Source organism: Zingiber officinale, chromosome 9A (genome assembly GCF_018446385.1).
Source record: "Zingiber officinale cultivar Zhangliang chromosome 9A, Zo_v1.1, whole genome shotgun sequence".
In the NCBI taxonomy this organism is placed as follows: Eukaryota; Viridiplantae; Streptophyta; class Magnoliopsida; order Zingiberales; family Zingiberaceae; genus Zingiber; species Zingiber officinale.
This window is the reverse complement of record NC_056002.1, coordinates 33,806,395-33,826,151: the sequence shown is the minus strand read 5'-3', so window position 1 is coordinate 33,826,151 and position 19,757 is coordinate 33,806,395. Positions and strand designations below refer to the sequence as shown.

Genomic DNA, 19,757 nt, shown 5'->3' with positions numbered 1-19,757 from the left:
TGACCTGTATGTCTTTGGTCCGCGTATCCTGTTTTGCGAGTCTTATCCTGTAAATTCCGACCTGTAAGCCTTAGTCTGCATATCTTGACCTGTACGTCTTTGGTCCGTGTATCCTGATTTGCACGTCTTTGGCCCGCGTATCCCGACTTGTAGGCCTTAACCCGCATATCCTGACCTATACGTCTTTGGTCCGTGTATCCTGATCTGCACGTCTTTGGCCTGCGTATCCCAACCTGTACGTCCTACCTTCCGAGTTCCTACTCTCCCTGTAGGCCTAACTCCTGAATGTCACTTATGCCCGACCGGGACCATCCTGTAACCTAGACCTTTGACCACCATGTATGGCGGACTTTTGACCACCACGTAGGCTTGACTTCTGACCGCCTCGTGGACTTGACTTCTGACCGCCACGTGAGTTTGACTTTTGACCGCCTCGTGGGATTGACTTCTGACCGCCCCCGTGGACTTGACTTCCGACCACGTCAGCTATCCGACCCTACTATCATGCACCGTATCATGATAATATCATGAAGGAAGATTAGAGAGTGACTATATATGGGACAGGAAATGTCAATATATCGACGAATATATTATGTATTTTCAAACGTTTCTTCAAAGGAGGGTGAATCTTGACTAAAGCTAGATATCTTATAATGTTGGTTTTGATACACTTTGTATGGAGAGTTTGAAATAGTTGTATCTTTAATTAGGCACAGTTAGGAAGTAAAAGGATTTATAAAAGTGGACAAATCTATATTTACGGGCGATGAAAATGTTCTCTAATGAGAGTGTTCTATGATACGACATTATGAGATGCTACTAATCTGAGTATTGTACTACATATATAATTTATTTATAAAAAAAATTAAAGTTATTATAATAATGATAGAATAAAAGTATTTATAATTAAAAAATGGATGAAATATTTTTTTTGGTGTATTTAAATATTAAATAACTTTTTTTAATGAAAACGATAATTAAAGATTACTCTTTTAATTTGTCCCAGAACCATAAATTAATAATTTTTAATCCACCTACTAATTAAAAATATTAATAAAATAAAAATATTTAAAATTTTATCTTTAAAGATAATCATATTTAAGTCCTTATCCCTTGGTTTTAAATTATTATCATTAAATGAACAATTATTGAATGAATAATTTGTCAAAAAGGCCACATAATAAGTTTTATTTATCAAATTAGTCTCTGTAAATTTGTAAACTAAAACTCATTTTCTCCATGATTATTTTTCTTCAGAAATTGTCAAAATTTTATTTACAAATTAATTTTTACTAAAAAATTATATTCTATTTTATATTTAATTCCATTGGCCATCTCGAAAAGAAGAAAATTAGAGAGGGTTAAATGAAAGTTTTCATTTAAACTATTTAATAATAATAATATTTTAATAATAAATAGATAAACTATTAAAATAATAAAGCTACCTGCTACTTAAAAAATAAAGTAAATAAATAAATAATGATAATCCATTTATTTAATTGATAATATTAACTTTCCCGCTCCGCAAGGAAGCAAAAAATAGTAATTTATCAAAATTTCTCCTCGTCGGAATAAATTAAAGTTTAATCCATTTTTTCCCCACGATAGGCATTTAATTTCGTCCACTTGCTTCCACCTTCACTTTCCTTTAATTTAATCTGTAATTTTTCCATATTTAATTGCTATTTTTTTTGTATTTTACTCAGTATTTTTTTATTGTTTTTTGTTAATTTTTTTGTATAATAATTTTGCGGATCCATTTCGACGGAGGGTGATTGGACTTTCAGTGCTTCTGTAGATGGAAGAGAATGGCGGAGTGATTTTTCCGCCGGCGGAGCAGGCAGCGGCGATGGCGGCGACGACGGAGACGGCGACGGTGACGGTGGTGGAGAGGACCGATGAGAAGGTCAGTGAGACAGCTGAGGCTACGAAAGCTGTGATAGAGAGGATCGATGAGAAGGTTAGTGAGGCAATGAAGACTGTGGTGGAGGATACGGTGGTCTGTAAAGCCGAAGCGGCGGTGGTGGAGAGGATCGCAGCTGCTGCGGCGGGGGATTGTAGGGAGGAAGAGCCTTCTGGCCAGGGCGGCGGAGATGCGGCCTCAGCGGAGGTGGTGGCCGGGATTATGGCTACGGCGGCGGCTACGGCTGCAACGACAGGAGCGGCGGGCCTTGGAGGGAGCAAGAAAAAGAGGGGTAGGCCAAGGAAGTATGCGCCTGACGGGAGCTTGGCGCGGCCGCTGAATCATAAGCATCCTAAGCCACTTTTGGCGCCGGCGCCGGTGGAGGAGTACACTCCGGCCACGGCAGTAGTTGCTGTGATGAAGTTCGGTAGAGGGCGGTCAGTGGAGCAGTACACTCCGGCACAGTACTCTGTCCAATTAGAGTCTGCAGGTATTTCCATTTCTCTTCTTGTCCTAAAAAACTTCACCTCTTTAAAATATAACATAGAATTTGTGAAAAACCAATATTTAATATTGCAATTTCATCAAAATAATTCATATTTCACCTTGTTGTAGTTTCTATTTGTCTTTTTTTAACTACCAAGCAATAATATGGGACTTCAAAAGTCACATCTTCTTGGAGACCATACATCTCTAGTGACACCCAATGATAATTCGTGTTTTTCCTTGGAAGAATTTCAACTCGTGGTTTGGAGATGTTGAGGAAGTGGCTTAAAAGAGTTTTTTCCGGGTTAGTTGACAAAAGATTTTTGAAGAAAGGAAAAAAGAATCATCTTCTTTGTCAAGCATTAAAGTTATCACTTGTGTTTCATGATGAAATCAATGTGGAAAGGAAGATGACTATTATTAGTCTAGCTGTTAATGATAATAGTGGAGAAAAATATTAAAATTTCAATATATCATATATATTGTTCTGAAATATACTGAATTATACCAATTTAATGGTATACTAAAAATTTTGATAGGATATAATACCATATTGAAATTTTCAGTATTGGTATCGATATAATATTTATATCAAAATGTTCAATATACTGTACAAATACCCAAATTTTACATTAAATGGTATGAAATTTAACTATACCGAAAATTCAGTATCAGTATGATTTTTGTGTATACCGAATATTTTGATACGGTATAAAAAAAATTAATATTTCAGTATCATTTGAGTTTTATTTTAGCAATTATAATCATTTGGCTATACACATAGTTGACTAAAGAAAAGAGTCTTGGACTTGGTGACTTCAATTGCTAGAACTATGCCATTGTTTTCTCTTCATTCTTCTGATTTTTATGATAAATTTACGTCTTTTCTCATTATGTTATATATTTCCTGAAAATAGGTTCTCTATACGGAAAAATGATGGCTTGTTCTAATGGTGCAAATTTCACATCTCACATTCTTACCATTGATTCTGGCGAGGTATTCCTTCAGCTAATAGCAAAAAGGATTTCAATAGTTAAATTTTTAGTAAGGATGACAAAGTTATAGTTATTGTATTATTCTTGATACTAAAGAGATGTTGGGCTATTGATTTAGCGATATACCAAATAAATATTTGTGTCTTGTTATATTGCTTAGGAATTTCATATATATGGTCTAATGCATACATTTTTTTTTTTTTTTTTGCTAATTGTTGTAACATCCGCGTAGGACATAACCATGAAGATCATATGCTTTTCGCAGCAGGGGCCAAGAGCTATTTGTATTTTATCTGCCAATGGAATTATATCAAATGTGACCCTCCGCCAACCTGCTTCGTTTGGTGGTACTATGACCTACGAGGTTTGTTTCAAAAGATCTTTCTATGCATGCAAATCTTTTTGTTGCTGAAGATTTAAGTCGAAAGTTGCATATCTATCTTGATTCCTTGTTATAATATATGTCATTTCTTCCTTCTTTCTATCTGTCAATGGAGGATTGTGTTCCTAATGACATGAAATTTGGTTGCTTATTTTGTTATATTCTAGTGACCGTAATCACTAAAGCGGTAAAATCTGGAAGTATAATGTTCCCTTTGCGAGCGAATTTTAAACTGTCCATGTTTCATAAGTCATCTCGGTTGAATGAAGTGATTGAGTTCCTTCTGCTGCCTAAAATGTTAGTTCCACGTTTCGCAGGGGCACTTTCAATTGCTTTCGTTATCGGGCTCATTCATTCCAAGTGAAACAGGAGGGAGAAGAAGTAGATCGGGCGGAATGAGTGTTTCTTTGGCAAGACCAGACGGTCAAGTCATTGGTGGAGGGGTCGCTGGTTTGCTCATAGCTGCTAGTCCTGTTCAGGTATCAATGTTTAAGCAACCAAAGCTCGTCAAGATAAATTCTACCGTATCAATAAGATCTTGCAAAAGCAAACTTACTCGAAACTTTATGCTATCAGGTTGTGCTAGGAAGCTTCTTGCCAAGCTATGAATTGGAGCAGGAGGTCAAGAAGGCAAAACTGGAGACTGCATTAGTACCTTTGCCTGTGCTGCCCGTTCCGAATTCTGGCACCAAGGTGGAAGTGGCTTTGTGCAATTCGCAAACCCAACGCAGTCCAACGATCTCGAAACCAAACCTTACAACCTCCTCCTTCAGGATCCGAAACTGGTCTGCTCCCATACCGTCTGCTCCCTTCCCAGATGTACCCAACACAAGGAGCTCTGTATTAGCTTAAAGTTATTGGCAAAAGTTTAGAAATTTTATCATGTTGATCATTTGTAGAAGACTGACTAAGTTCCATCCAATGCAATCTCTCCTTATCCTCGCAAAGTAGCAAGTTTTTGGTGTTTCGATATATGAATGTAATCTACCTGTTTCTATAAAGAGCATCCGAGACTAAGACTATATGCGATGCCCGGTAACCATCATAGGTAACAACACTCCTTGAATGTTTAGTTTGTTACTCTAAGCTTTCCAGTACCGTCTAACAATTTTTTAAAAAAATTTTCTTTGCCCTTTTTTATTCGGATTTAGGCGGGTTTATTTTTTTTTAAAAATTAAAATATTAATTTTAAAAAATAGATTTTTATAATAAATTTAATTTTATGGTCTTTTAGAAGTTAAATTGAATGTTCAGCGAAATAGTCTGGTAGTCGATTAAACCAAATTAACTTAGATAGCTACCATAAAAAGTTAAAAAAAATAGAGAAATAAAAAAAAAATTATGTAATATGTCATAATTGAAAATTGAATGTGGGTATTTGGATGACAATTTAGATACTTTACCATGGTACCATAGTCTCGGGATAAAAAAATACTCATGAATAATATGATTAAAGCTAACGGCGTGATTAAAAACTCAAAAAAAAAAAAAATGATATTTGAAAAAAAGACTAGCATGCTACTGTACTTGGTATGATAAAAAAAAAATCTCTCATTCATATGTTTTATTAAAAAAGATAGAGCGAAAAAAAATTAAAAGGGAAAAATTATGAGATCATAAACGATTAAGATTTTTGAGAGATAACTAGTGTGATCGTGTACACACGTTGCGTATGTAATATAATAATATATAAATTATTTAAGTCTTTGAAAATCTGAATTGTTTGGATTTTCTAGTGTCACCCTTATAAATCAAGAATTAATTATTTAAGTAACATTTGTCAGACTCATACAATAATAACACTAGAGAATAATCCCAACAACAAACTATTGTAACGGGCTTCTCTATGCAAAAATTATTTTAATTTAATATTATACTTGTCTTAGTAAAAAAAATTAAGAAAAGTATGATCCGGCTGTAAGAATGGGGGACCACATTTAATAGAGTCAACGCCACGGGAAGGTTGAAGAGTAAAAGGTCAACCAGAGGATTGGCCGAGCGGATAAATATTGGGGCGACCGGCCGAACGGATCCGAGCGGAATCAAAGACAGCCCGACGGGGGAGTCGAGGTTCCGACGCTCAATGAAACAGTAAATAATGATCGAGCGGAAGGCTTAAGAGAAGGCAGGACGTAATGGGTGCGCCGCCCGGCCGGCGCAGGGAATTAAAGCCTTCCGGATGGCGCTCTTCGTCTAGCCGGCCGGACGGATGTCCTGGCCGTGGTAAAATGGGCGAGGAACATCTGCGGCGGTGGTCAAGTCGTATAGCTAAGCCATACTCTAGTCGACAACGGGTGTCTGTTGTCCCATCAGCGCAATGGGAATTGCGATAATGGCGTCAGGTAAGCATTCTGACAAACACATACCGAGGCATGGGCTGCGGACACGTACATGCCTCGGTGGGCGTGTAGAGGCTCTTTCACCGCTCTATATAAAGAGCCGCAGACTTCGCCAGAGGTACGCGAAAAAAGGCCTTTGGAGCTACTTTTTCCACCATCTACTTGCCTGACTTGAGCGTCGGAGGGCCGTCGCCAGGGACCCCTCCCCGGCCCGGCTTCTTTGCAGGTTCGCCGGAGCGTCGTCCGACCGGCCTGAGATCCACGTCAGCGACTAGGAGAACGCCACGTGCCCAGCGTCCGTCGATTCAGCATTCGGACAGGATCAAATTAGCGTCGTCTGTGGGAACGCGCCTGCATCCGAGTGGAAGAGATGGACGAAGCTGGACGACAACACACCGTGGCACTCTCTCAAGAGGGATTGGACGCTCTAATCAAGGCAAGAGCAGCTAAGCCAGTGGAGCAGCAGAAACAAAAAGCGCAAGCCGAACGCCTCGAGCAACAGGCGATGGCAACATCATTAGGCCGAGCGGAAGTACATCTCCGACCGGAAAATATCTCAACATGTGGCCGAGATAAAGGTCCGGTCGGCAGTCAAGGGGAAGCACCACTTGCCCAAGGGTATTACAGGTCGGCAACCTAGTATGGAAAAAGGCCAAGCCGGTTGGAAGAGATGGGCAAGTTGAAGACTCCTTGAGCGGGCCCCTCCAAAGTCATCGAGAAGCTCCACTCGGGTTCCCATTATTTGGAACGCAAAGACGGGCGACCCGGAAAATTCTGCCATCCTCATGGCCTTGATGGGTTTCGATGAGTACATCGTATCCTCACTCCACGGGTATTCGGGAGTCGAGAAATCGGATAGATCCTCTGCTGGTCGGTAGGTTAGTTTTCTAGTTGTATGATTTTTTGGTCATAGAATTTAGCATGGTTGCTCTATCGAAGGCCCCGTGTCGTTCGGCCGGAGGTTTATTAGCCAAGCCGTAGGCTCGATAACGAAGGCTCCGTGCCGTTCGGCCGGAGGTAAATTATCCGAGGCGTAGGCTCGATATCGAAGGCCCCGGACCGTTCGGCCGGAGGTATATGGTACGAGCCGCACGCTCGAAATCGAAGGCCCCGGACCGTTCGGCCGGAGGTAAATGGTATGAGCCGCACGCTCGAAATCGAAGGCCCCGGACCGTTCGGCCAGAGGTAAATTATCCGAGCCAAGCGCTCGATAACGAAGGCCCCGAGCCGTTTGGCTGGAGGTAAATTATCCGAGCCAAGCGCTCGATGACGAAGGCCCCGAGCCGTTCGGCAGGAGGTTAATTAGCCGAGCCACAGGCTCGATAGCGAAGGCCCCGAGCCGTTCGGCCGGAGGTAAATTATCCGAGCCAAGCGCTCGATAACGAAGGCCCCGAGTCGTTCGGCCGGAGGTTAATTAGCCGAGCCAAGCGCTCGATATCGAAGGCCCCGGACTGTTCGGCCGGAGGTTAATTATCCGAGCCAAGCGCTCGATGACGAAGGCCCCGGACCGTTCGGCCGGAGGTTAATTATTCAAGCCAAGCGCTCGATAACGAAGGCCCCGGACCGTTCGGCCGGACGTTAATTATCTGAGCCAAGCTATAACGCCCGAAAATTCTCAAAACTATTTTAGAATTATTCTATGATTTTTCTGGAATTTTTAGATATTTTTCCGGAGTTTTCCGAGTATCGGAAGTAGCAAAAATAATTAGAACCGCAAAATATCTTAGGCGGGAATCGAACCCGAGACCTATGGTATACGGGATAATGTTAGTAACCGGTTGAACCCAGCAGGGCCGTGCTGAAAGAAAGGAGAACCAAAAATATTTATATTAGAGTTGGGTTCATTAAACCACTTAATATAGATTAAAAACTTAAAGAGGGTTTGGTTTATTTTAAGAGTTTGGTTCAGTACCTCCTCACCTCACGCCACTTTTCTCCTCTCAAAACCTCACCGCCGCCTCTCCCTCTCCTCCTTCTCACGGTACACCAAGCCCCAAGGGCCAAGGGAACTTCTTCCGGCGACGACTCCAACACGAAAAAGGTTCTTCTCCGCGAGAGGAACGCGAAGACGCAAGTGGATCGTCGAGAGGACCGTTTCCATCGGAAAACCAGCGGTTTGAATCGTAAGAAATTACGAATAGGAGGTAAGAAACCCCTCACCTGCAGTATAATAGCTCCGTTTGGTTTTCTACGCATTAGTTTTAGCTATAGGCAGGTTTTTCGGCACATAGGGTGTGTTTAAACCCTCCTCGAGGAATTAGGGATCTAGTTGAGCACCTCTAGACGGGCCGGACACGTTGGTCTCCTTTAGTTGGAGATTCTAGACGTTGTCAGGTGCCTAGAGGTGATCTCCCTATTAGAGGAGAGAGTTGGAGCACACCAAGTGTTCGGTAAAATGTTAGTATAGCTAAATACCACCTCAGTTATGTTTAATAGCTCAGTTAAATGCATTAGGAGCATTTAAAACAGCGCATTAGTTTAGTTCAGTTTATGGGACTACGGTCCAATGGGTGGGCTCCCACAGTCGCCTCTAGGTTCAGATAACCTAGCTCTAGGTTCAGATAACCTAGAAACAGCAAGTTAAAACAGTTAGCTATATTCAGTATTTTATTTTCAGTGGCACTGTACTGGATCATATATCCATTGGGTTGGACTCCCACAGTCGTCCCTAGGTTTAGATAACCTAGTTAACCCTACTAAATTCGGGACTTGCAAACCCGGGTCTAGTTAGGGATGCACGCACAGCAAGTACAGTTGTCGGGCCCAAACAGCATGATTACTATTTTCACTTATTATGATATTAGCTTTCAAACTCTTAATCTAATCCAGTGATTATAGTTTAAGATCAGTTTTAGCGCAGTTCAGTTTCAGTTCAGTATCATGCTCCAGTTTAGTTTTTCCCTGTGATTATGCATGATAACTTTATGTGCAGTTGTTATATATGCTTTTATGTTCAGGTTTAGGTATGCCATGATTGTATGCTTATATGCCATGCCATGCTAGTTTATTCAGTATATCCAGCATATGTTTTAAACAGCATGATTTAAAATCATATTTGCATCGTTTCATGTTTTTGTGAGGTAGATGGTTTCTTACTAAGCTTTAAGCTTACAGATACTATTTTTCCTTATACTGCAGATAAAGGTAAAGGAAAGATGGACTAGCAGAGGGAGCTGGAGGACAATGCAAAGGATGGTGTGTGTGGCAGGAACTGGAATAAAAGACCTTGGAGAGTTTAGCAAATTAGAAACTAGTTCTTCCTTAAGACATTTTCTTATACTTTGCTTTTTATGCATTTCTAGTAGTTAAAGGTTATGAGTTGATGAACCTTGCTTTAGCTTAAGTTTAGAATTGTTACTACATGTTATTAGAATAGTTTATCATGCATTGGATAGTTGTTATGCGGTATTTTGGCACGCCAAAGTGCTGAAATCAGAGTTCCCAGGCGAAATCAAAACTCTGATCGGTCTCCAGACCGATCAGAGTCTGGGCAATGTCACTGGATCGGTCAGCCGACCGATCCAGACAGGCTACTGTATCCTCCTGGATCGGTCAGCCGACCGATCCAGCACGATACAGTAGTTTCCAGAGAGCTTCAGGTACCTGGATCGGTCAGCCGACCGATCCAGACATACCTGGATCGGTCTGCCGACCGATCAGTGTACTCCTGGATCGGTCGGGAGACCGATCCAGCAGCATACAGAAGCGATGCAGCTTCTGGATCGGTCAGCTGACCGATCCAGGGTGTTCATTCGTGCCAGTAGTAGCTTGGATCGGTCCGTGGATCGATCCAACGGGAAAGCAATCGATCCAGTTCAGTTTGGATCGATTGGGAAGCTCAGTTTCGACCAAGAAACTCAGTAGATCAACTTCTAGTCCATGGGGGATGTAGGATACGCTTTGTGTTCCTCAGATTGCATCCTTTAGCACATGTAGAACCAAGAACAGTCATCAATTAGTAAAAAAATTTAAATTAGATCAGTTTTCCGCACAGTCAGTACAGTACAACTGTAGCGATTCGCCTTACAGCCTAGTAGTTAGAAGGCGGGTCGTTACACAAGCGCTCGATAACAAAGGCCCCGAGCCGTTCGGTCGGAGGTTAATTAGCCGAGCCAAGCGCTCGATATCGAAGGCCCCGGACCGTTCGGCCGGAGGTTAATTATCCGAGCCAAGCGCTCGATGACGAAGGCCCCGGACCGTTCGGCCGGAGGTTAATTATCCGAGCCAAGCGCTCGATAACGAAGGCCCCGAGCCGTTCGGCCGGAGGTTAATTAGCCGAGCCAAGCGCTCGATATCGAAGGCCCCGGACCGTTCGGCCGGAGGTTAATTATCCGAGCCAAGCGCTCGATAACGAAGGCCCGAGCCGTTCGGCCGGAGGTATAGTATCAGAGCCAAGCGCTCGAGGAAGAAGACCCCGAGCCGTTCGGCTGGGAGTATGTTATCCGAGCCAAGCGCTCGACGAAGAAGACCCCGAGCCGTTAGGTCGGGAGTACGTTATTCGAGCTGGGGGAAAGGTGCGCTAAATGTAAATTTATACACATTTCGGTCGCCTATGTCCTTGTAATGCAGGAAGCAAAATTATAAAGATGGCAAATATCTTCGCCGACCGGCTGTGTTAAAAGTAGCCTTAAAGATCGTCGAGCTCCGACGTTAAATATCGAGAGGCGAGGCGTGCTCTATAAACGTCCGGCGGAGGCCGTGAGCTCGGCGTTAAATATCGAGGCAGCGTCGATAAGCGTCCAAGCGGAAGACCGTCGACTCGAGCGTTAAATATCGAGACGAGCGGTCATAAACTCCGGCGGAAGACCGGAGCTCCGGCGTTAAATATCGAGAGGCGGGCCGGCGTCAATGTCCGGGCGGAAGACCGTCGAGCTCAGACGATAAATATCGAGAGGCGAGCCGCCCTCCTCGCGGAAGACCGTCGAGCTCCGATGTTAAATATCGAGAGACGAGCCGGCGTCTATAAACGTCCGAGCGGAAGACCGTCGAGCTCCGACGTTAAATATCGAGAGACGAGCCGACGTCTATAAACGTCCAAGCGGAAGACCGTCGAGCTCCGACGTTAAATATCGAGAGACGAGCCGGCGTCTATAAACCCGCCAAGCGGAAGACCGTCGAGCCCCGACGGTAAAAATCGACGTTAAAAGGCGGGCAACCGGAGCCTATAAAGCCGCAGGACGGGTAGCTCTCTGCGTGATTCTACTCGGTTGTAAAGGCCGACCTCAGGTCGGGCGTGCTAAGGAGGCAAGAATAAAGAGAGCATGGGGCCGAGCGGCTCCTTTATCAAATGTACTTGGAAGGGAATACAAGGCACGGGCAAGACATCGCCGAACGGATGTGTATCCCTAAGCCGAGCGGACTAATGCAGCGGTCGTTACTCAGTCTGACCGGCAGTCCAGTCAGTCGGACTTCGCCTCCTTCGACTAGACTTGAAGGGGAGGCAAGTGATCCAGCTGTAAGAATGGGGGACCACATTTAATAGAGTCAACGCCACGGGAAGGTTGAAGAGTAAAAGGTCAACCAGAGGATTGGCCGAGCGGATAAATATTGGGGCGACCGGCCGAACGGATCCGAGCGGAATCAAAGACAGCCCAACGGGGGAGTCGGGGTTCCGACGCTCAATGAAACAGTAAATAATGACCGAACGGAAGGCCTAAGAGAAGGCAGGACGTAATGGGTGCGTCGCCCGGCCGGCGCAGGGAATTAAAGCCTTCCGGACGGCGCTCTTCGTCTAGCCGGCCGGACGGATGTCCTGGCCGGCGGTGGGTAAATATGGACAGGAACATCTGTTGACAGCCGTCAAGTCGTATGGCTAAGCCATACTCCTAGTCTGACAACAGGGTGTCCTGTTGTCCCATCGAAGGCGCCATGAGACTGTTGCAGTAATGACGTCAGGTAAGCTTTCTGACAAACACATACCGAGGCATGGGCTGCGGACACATACGCGTCTCGGTGGGCGTGTAGAAGCTCTTTCACCGCTCTATATAAAGAGCCGCAGACTTCGCCGGAGGTAGGCGAAAAAAGGCCTTTGGAGCTACTTTTTCCACCATCTGCTTGCCTGACTTGAGCGTCGGAGGGTCGCCGTCGGGAACCCCTTCCCGGCCCGACTTTTTTGCAGGTTCGCCGGAGCGTCGTCCGACCGGCCTGAGATCCACGTCAGCGACTAGGAGAGCGCCACGTTCCCAGCGTCCGTCGATTCAGCATTCGGACAGGATCAAAGTATATTTTTTAACACCTTGAAATTATTTATAGAAGTTTATAGAAGTTTTTTTTGATCATAGTGTTGTCAATTCTAAGATATGGGACTAAAGAGAACTATATATTTTTTTTATATAAAACAACCAGAGAAAATTAATGATAAGAAAAATTCATAATAATACGCTGTAGCTGAGTCTCGAACTCTAGATCACTGATTATTTCGCTTGTGGAATTACTAATAAATCTTGAAATTATTTTTAGTGTAAATAGAAAAAAAGATATTAATGTAAATGTATTTTAGGCTTCACCAAAATTAGTTAGTAAAAGGGGGAGATTTTTAATAAAATAGTAAGATGAAAAAAAAAAAGAGTTGATTATATCTTAAGCATATAATTAAAAATAATAATTATAAAAAAATTAAAAATAATATAAACTAATTTAATAATATTAAAATTGAACGTGTTCTACAAAAATATTAAAATATTAAAAACTATAATCCTAAATAACGTTTTCTCATAAAAAAAAATAAAATAAAAATAAATAAAATTATAAAAAATAATGAACCCAATAAAATTAGGACCCTAGGCATAGGCTATTAAGACCTGTACCTTAAACCGGATCTCAAACTTTTGAGTCATAAAATTTTTAGTTGCATCTCACTCTTTACGAATAAGAACCAAGATAAGAATTGGATTAGATTTATGAATAAATAACTTTTATAACAACACCATATATAAACACTTATATAATTAATTAAAAAATAGTACCAGAGAAAAAATCTTAGAGATAAACACATGATGGGACCATAAAAATAAAAATAGTGTATCATTAATTTATATCTATCCTTGAATTTTTTTTTTCTGTATATCATTACTCTAATTAATTTTTGAATGAAAAATGTGTTTTTCCATGTAGTAGTTAACTTAAACATCATTAATGGTTTAAAGTCGAGCAAGAACATATGTACAAAATCAGGATTCGAACTTTAGCCATTTACCAATTATCAATACTTTATTATTATTGAACCAAGGGTTTCAATAGAATTGGGAAATTATTATTGAATATAAGATATAATTTATTTTAAATATGTTCAGCAATAAAATTTGTGCGGGGATAGCTCAGTTGGGAGAGCGTCAGACTGAAGATCTGAAGGTCGCGTGTTCGATCCACGCTCACCGCACAATTTTTTTGTTTTCAATTTTTATTCAAATAAATATTTTATTGATTAATCAGTATTTTTTATTAATTTATAGTTTGGTTATCCTCTCGATTTTTCCCCCTATTTCTCCGTCGGTCGCGCTTCCTCCGCCTGCGATTTAAATCGATCTCGTCGCCGATTCGCCTCGATTCTCTCATATTTCGGGCGGTCGATTAGGAGCGCAAGGCGAAGGCCGCACGCACGACGATTCTCTTGGGCTTGAGCTCGGTGCGTTGCCGATTCCCCTCGATTCTCTCATATTTCGGGCGATCGATTAGGAGCGCAAGGCGAAGGACGCACGCACGACGATTCTCTTCGGCTTGAGCTCGGTGCGTTGCCTTTTTTTTTCCCGGTTAGGTTTTCGTGGTTTGTGCTTGCAGATCAATTTCTAGGGTTGCGGTTGGAAAAGTTTCATTTTGTTCGGGAGTTGCCGTGTGGATTTGTTAATTTTTAGAGGGAGCTGAATTCCTTTTATTATTTTAATAGCTTAACTATTTCAGTTGGTTGTTTTTGATGTGCAAAGATATCAGTTGCGATTCTTGAACTTCCATTTTTCCGTATGCTTTTGTATTTAAAAAAAATAAAGAAAAGATCATGATTTCATTTTCCATGTTCAGAGGTGTGCTCTGAGAAATGCAGAGGGGCAGAGGGGGACAAGATGAATTCTTCGGTATGGGAGATCCATTTGCGGAGTTTGGTGGCTTTGGAAGATCGAGGAGTCTGATGTCTAGCTTTTTAGGTGGGAGGGATCCCTTTGATGACCCTTTCTTTACCCGACCATTTGGGAGCATGATGGGCCAAAGCATGTTTGGACCGAGCATGATTGGTCCTGGCATGTTTCCTGACCAAGGAAGCTTCTTTGGAGAGACTAGCAATCCTCAGTTCTTGGAGCAGGGACCCTCTGCCAATATGCTGAAGGGCCCATTAATTCAGGAGCTTTCTGATGATGATGACAACGAAGAAGAGAGGAACGGAAAGGAGAAGATAAAGGATACAAAAAACCATTCTAGAACACATAAAGGGCCATTTGTTCAGGAACCTGATGAAGCCGTTGAAGTTATACGTACTGTTCTCAGAAATTCACCTTTTGGTTTTGGCAGATTGTTCATTGTTTTATAGTGATGGGGAAGTAATCAGCTTGTTACTTTTTCAGAAAACAAGAGCAGGCATGTACACAGTTGGAACAATTTCAACCATCCCAATATGATGCAATCACAGGGTAACACTTTTTCTTTCCAAAGCTCATCCGTTACTTATGGTGGTCCAAATGGTGCATATTATACTTCATCCATGACCAGGAGAATGGGTGGCAATGGAGTGAGTGAATTTTTTTTTTTTAATTTTGAATATTGTATCGTTCCAACTTCCAACATTATGCTAATACTCTTACCCTTTTCAACCATGACAGGTTGTTATGGAGGAGAGTAAGGAGGCCGATAGTACTACTGGTAGAGCTGCCCACAGGATATCCCGTGGGCTTCGTGACAAAGTACGCTTGACTTAGAGTGTTTTTTTCTTCAAGTTATTAATTTACAGTTTGGTTGGAACATATTTATCTTAAATTCTATGCCATATTAAAATTCCAACTTGATTAGAGCTTCAGGTTAGGCTACTGGCGAATAAATTATTGAAAAAAGTTAAATAATGTAGGTGACAGTGCTAAATAAACGCTGATGTTATTATAAAAGAAACAATATTACTAAATGGGAGCAATTAGAGTTTTAGACATGTTCAAATATAAAGAGTAATATATTTAATAGTTGCAAGAGGAAATATAGAAACATTTAGTTAAATAATTAAAAGTGATTCAAGATAATAAGTTTTACTAGTGCAATAGTATTGCATAGATATTTGCATAGAGTTCAATGGAGGGTTAAGATTCTTTTAGTCAACCTCAAGCAATTGGTAGGAACATTACTTGATAATGATGTATAGAATATTTTATGATTTCTAGGAATGGACAAACACAATGCTAACAGATTTATGTTGTAATTCAAAATTCCAATTTTTTAGGATGTTGGGATTCTACTATACCTTTCTTCATCAATGAAGTATTTGAACTATAATTCCATTGTAATTAAATATCCCAAACAAGTAGGAAGATTTTCCCTTGAAAATTTGATATATTGATGTCTTTCATAGGCCACTGTACTCATTACCTAGTTATCATCTTTTTAGGGTCACTCGGTCACAAGAAAACTGAATTCAGATGGAAGGGTAGACACAGTGCAAACATTGCATAATCTGAATGAAGGTTAGACATCATATCTTGGTACAGCTTTGAGGATGATTTTGTTCCTAATTTGACTCATTTATGTACATTTTACTATCATTAGATGAGATACCTATTTTTGAAGAAACTTGGAAAGGGAATGCTAGGCGACACTTGCCTGGATGGAACCAGGGTCATGATTTGCTCAGGAATCAGAACTTCAGTACGTAGTAACTTTTATCATTTTGTTCCCATTTGTTTGATGCAGCCATTATTATGTGGAATAAAATTTGTCGTTATTATTTAACTATTATGGTAGATTGTTATTAAAAAGTGGAAAGACTCTTTACACCCTGAATGGAGTGTGTATTAAGTATGTGATGGGATATTATTAGTTAAAACACAGTTGGCATCAAAACATTCATTCATATTAAGTGGCATGCAAATTATATAGTCTGAAAAAAATAGCTGATTGTTTTGACATTTTATTTGTATTTTAAAAATGCGATTTCTCTCTTTTTTTCCTAGTATGGAATAGCAAGTCATCTGCTTCTTTTTTGACCTGTTTGTTCTTCATATAAAAAAATAGCTGGTTGTTTTGACATTTTGTTCGAATTTCACAAGTGCAATTTACATTTTGCTCGACCAATTAGCAATGACATTGTTTGCTGTTTGTCTCAACACAAACTTGTTTCATTGATTTATTTCCATAATTTGATTGTTGTTGCAAGTTTTTTGACCTTCTAAATATGTGAATTGTGTAGGGAGTGGCAGTAACAGGCGGCAAGAAGCTCCAAGGGGGTGGGCTCTTCCATCAACTGAGAAACCACATGGCTCTTCCAAAACCAATGGCTCCAGCAAATGAAACCCACAGTTGTATTAGCTTAGTAGCCAATCCATACTATCTTTGGTTCATGATCACGTTCGATTTAGTTCTTGTATTTCTGAACAAATGCAATTGATGATTTACGAATGGATTCTAAGACCCAATACCAGACAAGTCGCCTTATGTGTGTATCTTTCCCCCTTTTAAGATGCTGCTGCTGATAGAAAAAACAAGTTTTGATCATTCTCTAATGGTTACTCTCCTATCATCTTCAGTATACATCCTTCAGTTATTTAGGCGATTACATTAGGTTATAATGATGATATCTATGATCTTAAATGCTAATACTTGTTTTTGGTATCGATCTATGATTATGATCATTGTTATGTTGGCCTCTTAAGTTCACAAGGAATAAGTACATTGCCTTGCCACTGCAAGGACTCATCCATGGTCAACTTGGCAAGTTATATAATGAAGCACTTGTCGAGCTCTTCGCGGTCTCTCAGTTCATGAAGTATGAAATTAAAAATCATCTTCTTGTGAAAGGTGACCTGTTTCAACACTGACTTCTCTTGTTTTCCTTATCAACATTGTCGGGCATGTTGTGGTCTCACTTGGTGACATTTTTTGGTGCAATGTTCCTTGGAAAGAGTGGTTGATTTGGGCTTGAGGAAATTGTGCATGTTCACGTGTCTTTGGGATTCTTAGTTGGCCTCTTATCATTGAATTATTATTTATTTTTGTTGTTTTGTTAAGGGTATAGAATTTAGGGTTTAAGACATTGTACACTCCGTGTCCAAACTCGATCAAGCATAAATATCTTGCAAATAAATACATTTTATAAATATCTAAAAATGGTATCTCTCTGACTTTCCCTTTTTTCATATAAAAAATTTGTTTATTAATTTTTAGATAAAAAAATGTCTATAAAATTAATTATTTTAAATCAAAAATAAAATTAAATAGGCATTCATGCATTAGGAATGAGAACTTGAAGTGCGAGTTCAAGATCTATTAAGTATTTATATATATTTTTTATTTTTTATTTTTTTGTTAGAATGAGTTATTTGGTTACTACGAAAGTATTATTTAGTTAGAATGAGTTATTTGTCGAATTGAGAATGAGATGAAGATCATTCCATATTGCTATAGCATTAACCATTAGTCAAATTCTTCTTCACTTATGTTTCCATCTATGCATTGAATTATTATCGTGAAAATCAATCTAGGGCGTGCCAAACTAACGATGGTATAAACGAATCACATTATGAGGAAGCTCAGAGACGAGGAGGTTGTTCTTTCGCAATATGTAAGTATGTGCAAATTTAACAATAAAGATGGCCAAATTTCAACTCCTAACATTCGAAGTGATCATGATAAATCATATCGAATTTTTATTAAACATATGCTAGCTCGACATCATCTCCTCAGAATCTCGAGCTTAGCTCATCGCCCGTAAAGTGATAACTACAAATGTATCTTCATTACATGGAACCCTAGGTAATCCCTTCGGGTGGTCAAACCCATACTCTTTTGCAACTTTATTCAATAAACTTTGGAACATTGTTTTCTATAACGGTAAGGGGCCAATTTATGATAGACGTATATCTTCAGAGAAAAAAATCCCTCTTACTTTCTAATCACTTGACATTCAGCTATAAGTTAATTCCGTAATTTATTTATCCTCACATAACTTGAGATAGACAGTGAGGAACACATAAGATAAATATAATCATTTTTTACTATAATAAACTTTAGAACATATGGTCTTGCAAATAAGATGCCAGAATGATCAACTGTGTCGTCATCTCCTCCACGTACACTACGAAATGACCCTGTTTTAGTGCATTCGGAGATAGAGAATTGTGGATACTTTTGTGAGATTGTGGAAGCATTTATGTCGCCCGAAGAACCATCGCCAAATGATTTCCCATTGTGAGTATCAACTACTTAACTCTTCTTGCAAAGCCTTCGAATGAATCAAAAGAAGCTCGAAGCCTGAATCGAATATCTCGTCTTCTAGTTTCTACTATTCGATGTTGAATTGAGTGAACACTGCGCGTAGGTATTTATAGGGTACCGAAGTAGATCTAGAAATGTGCTATAATCAATAGAATAAGCTATGGAACAAGTGATAATGTGGTCTATGCTGTTATATCCATTTTAGATTGCAAAGCCATTTACGTAGAAGTTGTCTTTGAAGGTGTCATTACAAATCAAATGTGTTTAATTTTGTTGGGTGTCATAATTTTATGTGTTTTAAAATTTTATTTTCATAAAACATTAGTGAGAGCATAATAATTTTCTTAAATTATTATAACATGCATCATACATGTATATTGGATGATGTTTTAAGGGAAAAGACATCAATTAGCAATCCTCACAAGGATTGCCTCTATTCATATCTGCTTCGAGATACCTTCGAGACACTTCACAAAGCGATAAGTTTTGTCTTCATTTTGTAGTAGGCAAAGGAAGAAGACGACACATTCTGAGAGAGAACTCTGGCTCGGTTTGGTGCCCGACGACAATAGCATCCCGCTGACACCAAACAGAGAGAGCGCAACAACCATTTTACTTGCTATACTGGGCAGCGGCGACAAGGAGAGGGAGAGGAAGAGAGGATCCCTAATCACTATTAGGTTTTCCTTAATTCTCTTAGTGAGATTCTCTCTTCTTCTATGAAGGGGTATTTATATACCTTTTTATTATGACTTGAGGTGCAAGTCATAACCCAAGCCTAAACCCAAACTCAAGCCCACATCATGTGTGTTGGTTCAATCCATTAGAAATAAGATTGGTTCAAAAAACTAAACCATCTTGGTTACAACTAAACTAATTTTGATTCATAACTAAACCAACTCAATTTGGTTTATTACTAAACCATAATGGGTCCAACTCGTTTACAAGAGGCGTTGACCACCATCGCTTCCAGCCTAACAAATATTTTCCATGTTTTGCCCTTCGTCTGATCCTACTATACTTAGTCTCTCTTAATCTGAGAATCCAATTCTCAAACTTAGTTTAAGTATTTTGGATATACTCACAGTGTGTGTGACCCAACAGCTTTCTGGTTATGTTGATCATTTATAATTAATCATTAATTATGAATCGATCATGAGTGACAGTGACTAAACAATCATAGTTGATCCTAGAACTAATTCTGAATACTTTAGCAACAATAGTTATCAGTGAGTCTGTTTCTTTTAATCATCTT

General features: G+C 40.1%; 2 protein-coding genes and 1 non-coding gene across 5 annotated transcripts; all 3 read left to right on the top strand.

The window, feature by feature from the left end:
- Positions 1 to 1,583: 1,583 nt before the first annotated feature.
- LOC122020998 (AT-hook motif nuclear-localized protein 1-like) lies at positions 1,584 to 4,714 on the top strand. Its single transcript, XM_042579068.1, has 5 exons — positions 1,584 to 2,393; positions 3,307 to 3,386; positions 3,618 to 3,749; positions 4,085 to 4,246; positions 4,344 to 4,714. The coding sequence occupies exons 1-5, from the start codon at positions 1,799 to 1,801 to the stop codon at positions 4,617 to 4,619; spliced, it is 1,245 nt and encodes a 414-aa protein (XP_042435002.1). The 5' UTR covers positions 1,584 to 1,798; the 3' UTR covers positions 4,620 to 4,714.
- Positions 4,715 to 13,411: 8,697 nt separating this feature from the next.
- Positions 13,412 to 13,484, top strand: TRNAF-GAA. The gene has a single exon. It is a non-coding gene; the product is annotated as a tRNA-Phe (tRNA).
- An 83-nt stretch (positions 13,485 to 13,567) lies between these two features.
- Positions 13,568 to 16,716, top strand: LOC122021283 (myeloid leukemia factor 1-like). 3 transcript variants are annotated; one of them, XM_042579384.1, is made up of 7 exons: positions 13,568 to 13,730; positions 14,120 to 14,565; positions 14,656 to 14,819; positions 14,911 to 14,991; positions 15,681 to 15,756; positions 15,839 to 15,937; positions 16,479 to 16,716. In XM_042579384.1, the coding sequence occupies exons 2-7, from the start codon at positions 14,136 to 14,138 to the stop codon at positions 16,577 to 16,579; spliced, it is 951 nt and encodes a 316-aa protein (XP_042435318.1). In that variant the 5' UTR covers positions 13,568 to 13,730; positions 14,120 to 14,135; the 3' UTR covers positions 16,580 to 16,716. The 3 variants fall into 3 exon arrangements, with proteins under 3 accessions (XP_042435318.1, XP_042435317.1, XP_042435319.1); XM_042579383.1 differs by having other exon boundaries at positions 13,568 to 13,831; XM_042579385.1 differs by lacking the exon at positions 13,568 to 13,730 and having other exon boundaries at positions 14,119 to 14,565.
- The last annotated feature ends 3,041 nt before the right edge of the window (positions 16,717 to 19,757 follow it).